A 12,210-nucleotide genomic window follows, 5' to 3' on the forward strand; every position below is an offset into this window, starting at 1 on the left:
GCTACTCTAGTTATCACCAGATCGCTCTCAAAAAGGATGACCAGATCAAGACATCCTTCATCACGCCCTTCGGCGCCTACTGCTACACGACCATGTCGTTCAGGCTCAAGAATGCCGGGGCTACCTATCAACGCGCCATATAGGCCTGCCTCAAAGATGAGATAAAAGACGACCTCGTCGAGGCTTATGTTGACGATGTAGTTGTTAAAACCAAGGAAGCATACACCCTTGTTGACAACCTCGAACGTACCTTTGTAGCTCTTAACACATTCCAATGGAAATTAAACCCAAAGAAGTGTATCTTTGGTGTTCCATCTGGTATATTGCTCGGCAACATCGTCAGTCATGACGGCATATGCCCTAACCTAGAGAAGGTAAAAGCTATCTTGGACATGAAGCCGCCCAAAAAGGTGAAGGATGTTCAGAAGCTTACCGGATGCATGGCTGCCCTAAGTCATTTCATATCAAGATTAGGCGAAAAAGGACTACCGTTTTTCAAGCTGCTCAAAGCATTCGAGAAGTTTGAGTGGTCGGAGGAAGCGGACGCTGCCTTTACATAGTTGAAACAATTCCTTACATCACCTTCGGTCCTCACTGCTCCCAGAGAAGGCGAAACCCTCCTGCTTTACATTGCGGCAACTAATCGAGTGGTCTCTACTGCCATGGTGGTCGAGCGCGACAAGCCTGGCCATGTCTACAAGGTATAGCGACCAATATATTTCGTCAATGAGGTGCTCAATGAATCCAAGACCAGGTACCCACAGATTCAGAAAACTGATCTATGCCATACTATTCACATCCCGAAAGTTGAAACACTACTTCGACGGATATCGCGTGGTGGTCATGATTGAGTACCCTCTAGGAGACATCATTCGCAACAAGGATGTAAGCGGGCGCATCGTAAAATGGGCAATGGAGCTATGCCCTTTCTCCTTGGAATTTGCAAGCCGTACTACAATCAAGTCTCAGGCACTTGTCGATTTCATTGTTGAGTGGACAGACTTAAGCACACCTGCCTCTCAGGGGCCCAATGAGTATTGGAAGATGTACTTCGATGGCTCTCTCAACATCGACGGCGTAGGAGTAGGAGTCCTTTTCGTGTCACCATCCAAGGAGCAGCTCCGATACATCCTCGGGATTTATTTCCCAGCGTCTAATAACGCCGCCGAGTACGAAGCATGCCTACATGGTCTGCGCATTGCGGTCGAGCTTGGTGTCAAACATCTCTATGTCTACGGAGACTCAGCTCTGGTCATCAACCAACTCAACAAGGACTGGGATACGGCCAGTGAAAAGATGGATGCATACTGCAAATCGATCAGAAAGCTGGAAGGCAAGTTCTATGGCATCGAGTACACACATGTGGTCTGGGACAAAAATCAAGCAGCAGATGCGCTGTCAAAGTTAGGATCATCCTGAGCCAAAGTCCCACATGGCATATTTGTTCAAGACCTGCTCACGCCTTCCATCGAAGAAGAAGATCCCACAGTCGACAAGCCTCCAGACCAGCCATTGGTGGCTACGGTTCCGGCGTCAAACACCACCGAACCACCTCCAACCACTAAGGAGCCTGACTGGAGAGTACCTTTCATCAAATACCTGACAGATGGTAGTGGTTACACCGATCAGACAGAAAATGAACGCCTGATGCGTCGCAGTAAGCAGTATCTGCTCGTCAATGGCAAATTGTGGCGCAAGAACGCGAAGGAGGAAATCTTGATGAAGTGTATAACCTAGGAGGATGGTGAACATCTCCTAGACCAAATCCACTCTGGCTCCTGCAGCAACCACACGGCCTCGAGAACGCTGGTTGGCAAGGCTTTCTGAGCAGGGTTCTATTGGCCGTCAGCTGTAGCCGATGCAGAGAAGCTAGTCTGCCATTGTGAAGGTTGTCAGTTCTTCACCAAGAGAATCCACGTACCAGCACATGAGATTCAGACAATACCAGCCTCCTGGCCCTTCGCATGTTGGGGACTGGATATGATTGGGCCTTTCAAACCGGCCCCTGGGAAATTTACATGCGTCTTTGTGCTGATCGACAAATTTTCCAAGTGGATAGAGTACATGCCCCTAGTCAAGGCATCTTCAAAAAAGGCTATTGCGTTCATTGACCAGGTCATCCACCGCTTCGGCATACCCAACAGCATCATCACTGATCTAGGTACTTAGTTCACCGGGAACGCCTTTTGGGACTTCTGCGATGAAAGGAGCATAGTAGTAAAATACGTCTCGGTGGCGAACCCTAGAGCTAATGGACAGGTCGAGCGGGCAAATGGTATGATCTTGGATGCACTTAAGAAGAGGATGTACAGAGAAAATGACAAAGCTCCCAAAAGATGGCTCAAAGAGTTACCAGCCGTGGTCTAGGGCCTCAGAACCCAACCCAGTCACAATACCGGCGTATCACCATACTTTATGGTTTATGGCGCTGAGGCAGTGCTCCCAGTGGATATAGCCTTCAGGTCAGCATGGGTAGAGAACTTCAACGAAGACAAGGCCAATGAAGTACGGGAGCTAGAAGTGAATAGTGCAGAAGAGAAGCGGCTCGATTGTTGCGTACGTACAGCCAAATACCTTGCTGTTTTGCGCAGCTACTACAACAAGAACGTTAAGGAGCGGTTCTTCATGGTTGGGGACCTGGTCCTGAAGTGGAAGATGAATCAGGCTGGCATCCACAAACTCGCAACCCCATGGGAAGGGCCCTTCATGATCAAGGAGGTTACATGACCAACATCTACAGGTTAGCTCACCTGGACGGTACAGACGTACCCAATTCATGGCACATCGACAAGCTTAGGCATTTCTATGCTTAACTACTGAGATATGTACCCCTCTTGTACTTTCGATTTAATTCAATAAAGCTATTATGATTCCTCCGACCACTCTAATGTGTCACTTCGAAGTCTATTGTTATTCTACCTCAACCAGTTAAAACCGACCACCATTCCTTCTCGGGTTTTCGGAGCAGGCCCTGTCTCCGGCTCCTCCCAACGCGTGCATGGGATCTACTCTCTATGCTACGGGTGATCAGCAGGTCCTCTCTGGTTTGACTTGTGTGTGTCTACATGTGCACAAGCTATGCACCTCACACTCCGACCACAAGACAAACCAGGGCCATACAAACCTTTTAGGATGACGTGTTGACTAAACTGGTACAACTAAACAGAACGCTAATATGTTCTCACTTAGTTACACCAACACGATATCCAAGCTTAAATACGTTTTCTATAAAACAAACAAGCTTATGCTGATATACAGTTACGTTATTACAAGCTTGCCTGAAAAGGTCCAAGTTTACAATAACACAACTACATCTTCTTCCATAGCTATAGCCTATACTATTGGCTGGTCGGGGCACACGGCACCTGCTGCTCGCTGGGCCTGACATCGTGCAAGGGTCTCGGAGACTCTGGCATTGATCGAGCTGAAGAAGATGGCCCCGCCGATGCCTGGCTGGTCGAGACCGCAGGCTTCGCCGGTTGGCTTAAAAATGATGGCGCTTCCAGCTGACTTGTTGATGGCGTTCCCTGTACAAGTGGTGTCACGCCTCCACACAGGTTAATGTCACCAATTATTTTCGCCGACAAGTCCAGCTGGGTCATCCGTAGCTCCTCAGCCTTGTCTGGATCTACCTCCTTCGGGTATCCAGCCTCCAGGTGCCTGAGATCGATCAAGGGGTAGTGAGCACGTACCATGCTTAGCACATGTGCGCCTGTGTACTCACCCGCCTCCTTCACAAACTCCTAGAACCATCCCCATGTGTTTCGGCATCTCTCGATCAGTCCCAGCTGCGGCGTCCGTGGCACGTCCTCTGCTAGCACCGGATCGATGAGGTTAAGGACCGGTAAAATGCCCGTTGCCACCTCCTGGCACCAGTTTTTCCAGGTGTCCTGATCCTTGGTGATCTCTTGGCACTGTGCCTTCCAGCCATCACGGTCTTTTATCATGGCCTCCAGATGCTTCTTCGCATTGATTTTTATAACTGCAAACCGTACATGTTGTTAAGACGCTATATTACGCCAAACTACGGCAGGCAACAAAAGTGAGCAAAGGGGTTTGGAAAACTTACCTTTCAGCTCCTCTGTCATCTTGGTCATGTGGTCCCGGAGCTACGACTGGTCTTGCGCCAGTTTTCTGTTGTCCTCTTTCAGGCGATCACACTCCACGACCGCACGACTGTTCTCCTCTCGGAGACGGACCACTTCAGCTTCTAAGCCTGCACTACAGCTGTTACTACCAACAACGCAACAACACTTGTCAGTAGTCGTTGTGATAAAGTGGCTACTTACTTGTTCTTTCCCGCTCTTTATTACTGAGCTGGACGACCAGGTTCTGGTTCTGGGACTCTTGCACCGTCTTTTCATGGGTGGCGGCTTCAAGTCGCTGGCGCGAGCGTTCCACCTCCGCCGTCAGCTCCTTGTTGCTTACAGCGATCCCCTCGATCTGGTTGAAGCATTTCTTGTGGTACCTTGCGGTCTTCATTAAGTCCTGTGTGCAGATAGCTAAGTAAGACAGCTGCGACTAGACAACGAGATCAGGGGGTGAAGCGAAGCTTACCTGCACTTCCGTCACTAGCCGTTTCACCGCTCGTTCAACTTTCTTGATTTCTTCGACCTCCAGGATTTCCTCATGGACAACCCATTGGTCGTTCCGCCAACGCGACACATACACATGTTGTCGCTTGTCCAGTGGATGGCCCAGGACCTCCTCCACTTCGTCCTCTTCGGGCTCTGCTTCGGGTCTCGGTGCTGGTCCGGCGTTAGCAGCTTCTGCGATCACCAAAGCCTTCCCACGGGCTTCAGCGTTGGTGAATGTGGGATGTGCTCTCACCTCCGATTGTTGCTCCTCGGTCTGCTCCATCACCCTCGATGCTGAAGTGTTGCCCTCAGCAGGTCTAGCGCTCGGAGCACTCATGTCCGGCTCAGTTGGTCCCTCGACCACCTGCTCAGGGACTATTGTCTGACTGCTCCCTTGCTGAGGCCCCGACGGATCTTCTGCTATGGCTTCCTCGGTGGCCGGCTGCTAGGCAGTCTGCTCGGCACTTATTGGTGGAGCCACGAAACTTCCGGCTAGCTGGTCCGGACTTTCTGTGGACACCGAACTAGTACATCTGAGAAAAGTTCAGAAGGCAACCATATTCAATGCAAATTGCTAACTTATAATAAGGTTACAAATACTTACATGTTAGAAGCACGGAATGATGTGGCGAATGCACGTCTCTTTGGTCGCACTTGCTCCACGTGCTGTGCGGGTGACTCCTGGTCTCCCTCTACATCCAGCACTGTCGCTGGGCCTTGGTGCCCGACACCTCCGCCGCTTGTCCTTCGCGCTGCAGTGGTCGGTGGTGTGCTCGGTCGGGTTGTCGCTCCCGTCGCCGGTCGCGTTCCTTGCCCAGGTACTCCCGAGGTCGACCCGGCTGCATCCTTCACCACCGTCGGCAATGTGGGTCCCATAGGCACGGAGGAGACACCCTGCTCCATCGACTCCAGTTGTTTCCTCCTCTTTCGAGGGACAAGTCGAAAGGTGTCTGCATCCTCTCCCTCCTCTGCGTCATCGTCCGACCAGGAAAAAATCGTCTGTCGATGCTTGCTGGCAGGTTTCTCCTTCGGGCCCTCCTCGGGCTCATTGATACTTAGCGCCCCCCCCCCCCCGGTGAGCAGGGTGGTTGCTGATCTCTTCTTCGGCTGTTTGGGGGCAGCCGGCCGCTTACCAGCGGCTAGGGCCGCTGCCTCCTCTCTAGCTCCGAGCACCGCCTAGTCGACGTCCTCGTCTTCGATCTCGACGCTGGTCTGGGTGGTGGGACCAGCTCCTTGTGGCCACTCCACTCCAGGGGGTGGTGACGCAAACACTGTCGCTCTATCCCAATCATTAACCTGGGTAACAAAAATGGGTGAACACAGTAAGTTTCCACTTATCCTACCACAATATAAAACTACAGGTACAGGGCAAGACGAGTTACCTTTGGGGGAGGTCGGGTAAGCTTGAAAGCGTGCTCGATGTCGTTCAATCTGGCATAATTTGGATCAGCTAAGTTAAATAGCTCTCCAATTCTGGCTTTGACTTTGATTTTGTCAAGCGCCTCTTGCCTCGTCCTCGTCGAGTCCGCGCTACCTTGATATTCATAGCTAGGATGTACTCTCCTCTGGCAGGGCTAGATCCGTTGGCTGATGAAGTTCCCGACCATGCTCGGACCATCCAGTTTTTTCCACGGGATCATTCCAAATATTTCTGGAATCTGTCCCAGATGCTCGGGTTTCTCTGACCAGCTTGTCCTCTTCTCCGGAAAGTACCCCACGTCGCACAATGTAATCGTGTTTGGCTCTTCGCGGATGTAGAACCATTTCTTGTACCGGTCGTCTAGCGACGTGTTCCATGGGCAGTGCAGGTACTGGGCTTTCATGCCATCACGGAGGTTGAGGTACACACCCCCGGCTATCTTTGAACCGCCGCTTCCTTTCTTCCGCAGATAGAAAAGATGGCGGAAAAAATCGAAATGGGGCTGGAAGCCGCCATATGCTTCACAAAGATGTATGAAAGTGGCAACAAGGAGGATCAAGTTGGGATGCAGATTGCAAATCCCAATCTCGTAGTAAAGACAGAGCCCCTGAAAAAAGGATGTACCAGAACCCCAAATCCCCGCTTAAAGAAGTCTTCGAACACCACGATCTCACCTGGTTGTGGATCGGGGTACCCCTCGCCCTCCGGCGCAAGCCATCCTGCGAGCTCCTTGTTGTGGAGTACCCCATGGTGACGAGGTCTTCAATGGTCTGCTCGTTGCTTCTCGATTTCCACCACTCCTTCGCCATGACTCCTGCTTTCTTCTGCGCATCGCTTTTTGCCATGACTCTAGCCTTGCTGATGAACAAGGAAATGGCGGAGGATTGATTGGTGGTAATTTTGGAGGTATTAGGGTTGGCGAGAGGAAGAAGATGGTTGCGGCTACGAATGGCAATGGGGTTCAGTAAAAAGTAACTTCTCTATCTTATACTGTATTTAACCCAAGAGTTATGCCGTTTTGTCTGCCCGAGATTCTTGGGAGACGTGCGCACGCGCCGCAGACGGTTGTTTTCATAGCCTCGAGATCTATGCCAATATATGCGCCTCTTCGTTGCCAGTGTGGGAGGGCCCACGCTGACGCACCTACTTACAGGTGCCACACAACTGTTTGCTTGAAAAGGCAAAAAGACAGTATGACGTGCTATACCCATCTACTTCTTTGACCAGACGTGTCAGATTGGACTTGACAGAGCAAGTAAATAAATAAATACAAAAAATAATAGTACAAGTGGCATATGGTTTTTCGCCACACTTCTCGTGCTCGGGGACTGTCGCGACTATCCTTGTGCTCGGGGACTGTCCAAACCACCATCGTGCTCGGGGACTGCCCCGACCACCATCGTGCTCGGGGACTATCCAGACCACCATTGTGCTCGGGGACTGTTCCGACCACTCTCATGCTCGGGGACTGCCCCGACCACTCTCCGAACATTGCTCGGAGACCGCTCTCCTCGGCTACATGTGATTTGTACTCACATACAATTGAGAGGCATTTATTTGGACCTTGCTACAAGGCTGATACCTTCGCCTTCCAGCAAGCTCAGGGACTAAATCGGTACGATGCACTGCCGGTGCATCTCGTATTGCTTGTACGACGATTGGATTCTCAACTTCAGTGGGAATTCTTTTTAGACCCTGGCACCACGTGCCTACGTCACCTACTACCAGGCTCGGGGACTAAGTGGGCACACTTCACCTTGCGGTGAATGTGCTTATTTTATCAACCCCTACGCTCTGACTGTTGGCCATAACTACAATTGTACAAGGGTCACTTACATTTCTTTTCAGAAATACAAGTGGGCACACTTGATCAGGAAAGAAATATTTTTCTTTTTTCTTTAGAGCACCATGCATTCTTCGGACAACCGGAATCTTCGGCTATAATCGTGGTCTACTGCTCTCTGTTCTGACCAGAATATTGGCATATTCGCTTGGTCAATGTTTCAACCAGTTGGAGATGACATGAAGACGGATCGCATTAGCCGAAGGAGATCGAACGGCGTTTCGCAGCATAATACAAGGTGCTCGGGGACTAGCTGTGGCGGTATTAACCCCTATACCCTTACGGCTAGGCTTGGGCTGGCCCGGACCAGGGGGTCTGGCCCGCTAGAAGACGACGCGCGGTCCGGCCAATCTATTCGGAGTCCCGCGCAAGGAATCAAGGCAGATTTGGAGATCAAGCAAGATCCTGGTCGGTTAGAATAGGAATCCTTATCCGGCCACCTATGGCAATTGGAACCGGTTAGGATTAGTTTCCAGATCTGTAACCCTGCCCCCAGACTATATAAGGCGGGCAGGGGACCCCTCTAAAAATCATCTCTCATTGACATATAGCAATACAATCAGACGCAGGACGTAGGTATTACGCCTTTACGGCGGCCGAACCTGGATAAAACCTCGTGTTTGTCTTGCGTCACCATCTTGTTTGTAGCTTGCGCATCTGTCTGCCGATAATCTACTACCTTGGGCATACCCCTAGGTAGACTGCCGACCATATTTCGTCGACAACTTGTGATGCTTGATGTATTCATGTAATTCTTTTACTAGTTATTAGAAGTTTTTGATCAAGAAGCACAAAGGCTTGATGGCTCAAAGGACTGGAAACTTGACAATGGAGACCATCATGAGAAAGTCCATACTATCTCACATTTCAAGAGATTATCCTTTGATGTTTTTATTTTCATGTCATACTATTCTTTCATGGTTTATATGTGGTAGAATAGCTAGCTTCCCACCAAAAAATTAAGACTTTCTTTTTATGCCCTTCCAATTGATGCACCTACAAGGATTGAGGCATTCTAAGTAGCCTTGCTGACCTTATAACAACCCTAAATGCACCAACCGTGACAGGATCCCTCCCAGGCCATGTTTTGCACCAACAATATTATTGTCGGCATTGTAATCGTATCCTCCTCAACAAGTCCACACGTACAAGCAGCAACTTTATGCTACCAATGAATTCGTGTTGTGCACCTTATAGCACACAAATTTCGTTGACTATAATTTATGGATGCGAAATAGTTACTTAACTGCAGAGTGAAGTTAAGACCATTAAAATAGATGAAAATGCAAAAAGGTAAACTAGAAAATTCAGAATAAGTTCAAGTAATCTGCTCCAACACACTTGACTTGTAAACTCATCCTGATATAGTGATCTTTGACACACTGAGGATCTTTATCTTTCCATGTTAGATCTAAGTATCCATGCATCATATTCTTTTAAACATCATATCTTTTCAATGTTTCATTGCTTACAATATACCTTTTTTTCTTCAAATAATGAAAACACCATCATCTTAAGAGTAACCAGGGACAATCAATTCTTTCAATAGCAGATTATATGATAACTCATTTTGAACCAAGGAGTACAGCATAATAGCGGACTGACATGATGACACAATATAATGAAAAGACAGATAGGCTGAGATGAAAATAGGTACTAGCAAATTATAGATAACTAAGGAAGCTCTTGCTCATAGGTGCATTCATGATAATTCTCTCCATCTCTTTGTTGTTCAGCCCCAGCATGCAGATCCAGCATCTGCAGGATCCACGTCATCATCTTTATGAAATTTCAGTGTAGAGGCTACGATCGGATACATCGTAGTTCTCTTCTTCCTGGGCTTAGCTTTCCGCAGAATCTGCAATATGGCAGATCAAGTAGCATAACTTGTTACATGACAAATCATATATGATAATAATACTCTATGGAACTAGGATCAAAAGCTTGTCACCTTGCCGACCTTCTTAAGTGTTGCTTTCACCATGCTGGTCAGTGTGGTCCTCTTTTGTGACATGTACTCCCTCGGTTCTCTAGAAACCAATGTTTCCCTCTTGTCCATCTGTCAATTTATGAAATCATAGCAATCAAATAAACTGCCTAGATTTTCTCCAACCCATGCTGGAAAGAATATAGATGAGGTTCGTTATCTCATCCATTTCGACTGAGCACATCAACGCTACTTTACTAAAATGGAATGTAAATTATGTAAACGTAACGCAACAAGGACCGTTTCAGCACTGCCACTTACCGTAGTGTTGGTTTCCTCTGCTTCTTCCCTTATGGCTGTTAGGTCTTCATTGGCAGCATCTTTCTTCTCAAGCAGTGATGGGGCCTTCTTGGACATACCATCTTGTGCCATATCCATGTACTAAGTGACCAAAAACTAGTATTGTTTTGAATGTAGGGCTTGTTGCTTTGCAAAAAACTGTAGGAGTGGTCTCTACTACAGAAACATTTTTTAGGGGCGGCTCGTAACCCTTTGTAGGGGCGGTTTGGCCAGCCGCCCCTACCAAACCGTCTCTACAAATCATGCATTTGCAGGGGCGGCTGTAGTACTAGCCGCCCCTATAATACCTGTTTGTAGGGGCGGTTCAATCAAGAACCGCCCTTACAGTATGTTTTTCCGGCAAAAAAAATTCAAATTTACAATTCAAATTCGACCAGAACACTGTTTGTTTCCGCATATTCCATCCAGCGTCCGTGTTGCCGAACGCCCCGCGACCAACGTTCCGAATCACGTTCGCGTTGCCGAACGCCACGCGACCAACGTTCCGAACCGCGTTCGCGTTGCCAAACGCCCCGCGACCAGTGTTCCGAACCTTTTAGACTACAAGCACAAGAGTATTATATAAACTACAATTACAAGTCCAATTCACAAGAATATATACAATCCATCATTAAATAGACATAATTCACAAGGTAAAACCAATGTTAAATTCCATACACATTGTTATCAACGTCCTAGAGCTAGCCTTTTAGTCTCACGAAGATGTTGGTACTGAGGATTTCTACCTCAGCCAGACTCTCGGTCATGGTAGGCGCCTTTGACGTGTACAATCTGGTCCAATATGAAGTTGCAAAGGTCGCCGACGAGCTCTAAGAGTTGGTCATCCTTGTATGGGTCTCTTTTCATTTCTTTCTCTTATTTCCACTACAAGAGAACAAGTTTCGGTTTAGTATTTCATACCATGTACGAAGTTTTTATACAATGGATGAAGAGGTTCAAACTTACCCTTAAGGGGTGTCTCCTGTAGGCACCGGTGTTACTCATCATAGAACATATATAGTATCCACAATGTACACTCCCAGGCTTTTGCTTGGGGCACTGTGTGTTTTGCATATGAAAATGTTAAGTAATGCTTTTGACAGCCATGTAATGGAGTACTAAAGAAGTAAGTTACACTTACCGCACATAGTGTTTTTATAGCCAGCTTTTCCTTCATTGCTGGATCATGCCTTCCATGATGGTTAGTGACATAGAACCTAAATGCCCTATTCAAATTATTTTAGCAAATACAACTTGTTAGTATCCAAAAGTGAACGTTACAAGTATGTATACAAACATATAAGGTAATGAGGATTGTCGATATGTATACGTCTTGAGAATCGATATGAAGTCTTTGTATGTCACCGGGTCCCTATCTATTGAATCAAAGACTCATGCCATGCTCCTCCCGACATCGACGGCTATACAAATCCAGTGGTTGCTGCATGGATTTAATCATAGAACTAGATAAGCTCTTTTGCATCGAATAAAATATATCGAACAAAGCTTTAAGTATAGAGTTGAACTTACTCGAAGTTGTATGGTAGCCATATAGTAGAGTGCTGTTGAAGAATTTTGAAAGCCAGGGCAATGTATGCCACAACCTTAAGGGACTCTTCCCTTAGTTTTGCCGTACGGATGTGCTCTTTCTCCCGAAGAGTCTTTGCAGCAGCTAGCTCTTTGGCATCCAGTTTCCGCTGTTTAGGGTAATTAAAATTTGTTTGGGCTATAGTTTGAGGGTCTATATACCCGGCTTTCACACTTGGCATTTGTTTGACAATGTGCACTTGCATTCTACAAATCATGGTGTGGGTTAGCTACAACAAAATTCAAAGATTACATTCATATCATATCGGGAGGACAAGGACTTACAGGCACCACGTGCGAATTAGATTCATCTCCATTGCTCCTAGGGAAAGCAAGTCTGCGTGTCATTGAAGTCAAAGACAATTTTCCTAGCTGGGCTTCCAAATGTGCCGGTGGGGAAGCATGCTTGTATGAACTCTATGCTTGTTGGGAGAACACACAAGTACCAATCATGGAACCTTCTCATTCAAAGTGGTAGGCGCTGGATGTCCCGGTTTGGTAGGAAGGGCTTGCCTCT

General features: G+C 47.7%; 1 protein-coding gene across 1 annotated transcript; it reads right to left on the reverse strand.

Annotated features, from left to right (window-relative positions):
• Window positions 1-9,572: 9,572 nt before the first annotated feature.
• On the reverse strand, window positions 9,573-10,205 carry LOC136487416 (uncharacterized). Its single transcript, XM_066484569.1, has 3 exons — window positions 10,089-10,205; window positions 9,801-9,899; window positions 9,573-9,698 (listed from the first exon to the last, which is right to left on the reverse strand). Exons 1-3 carry the CDS (start codon window positions 10,203-10,205, stop codon window positions 9,573-9,575), a joined length of 342 nt encoding a protein of 113 aa, XP_066340666.1.
• Between the last annotated feature and the right edge of the window lie 2,005 nt (window positions 10,206-12,210).

This window comes from Miscanthus floridulus, chromosome 10 (assembly GCF_019320115.1).
Source record: "Miscanthus floridulus cultivar M001 chromosome 10, ASM1932011v1, whole genome shotgun sequence".
NCBI classification, from domain to species: Eukaryota; Viridiplantae; Streptophyta; class Magnoliopsida; order Poales; family Poaceae; genus Miscanthus; species Miscanthus floridulus.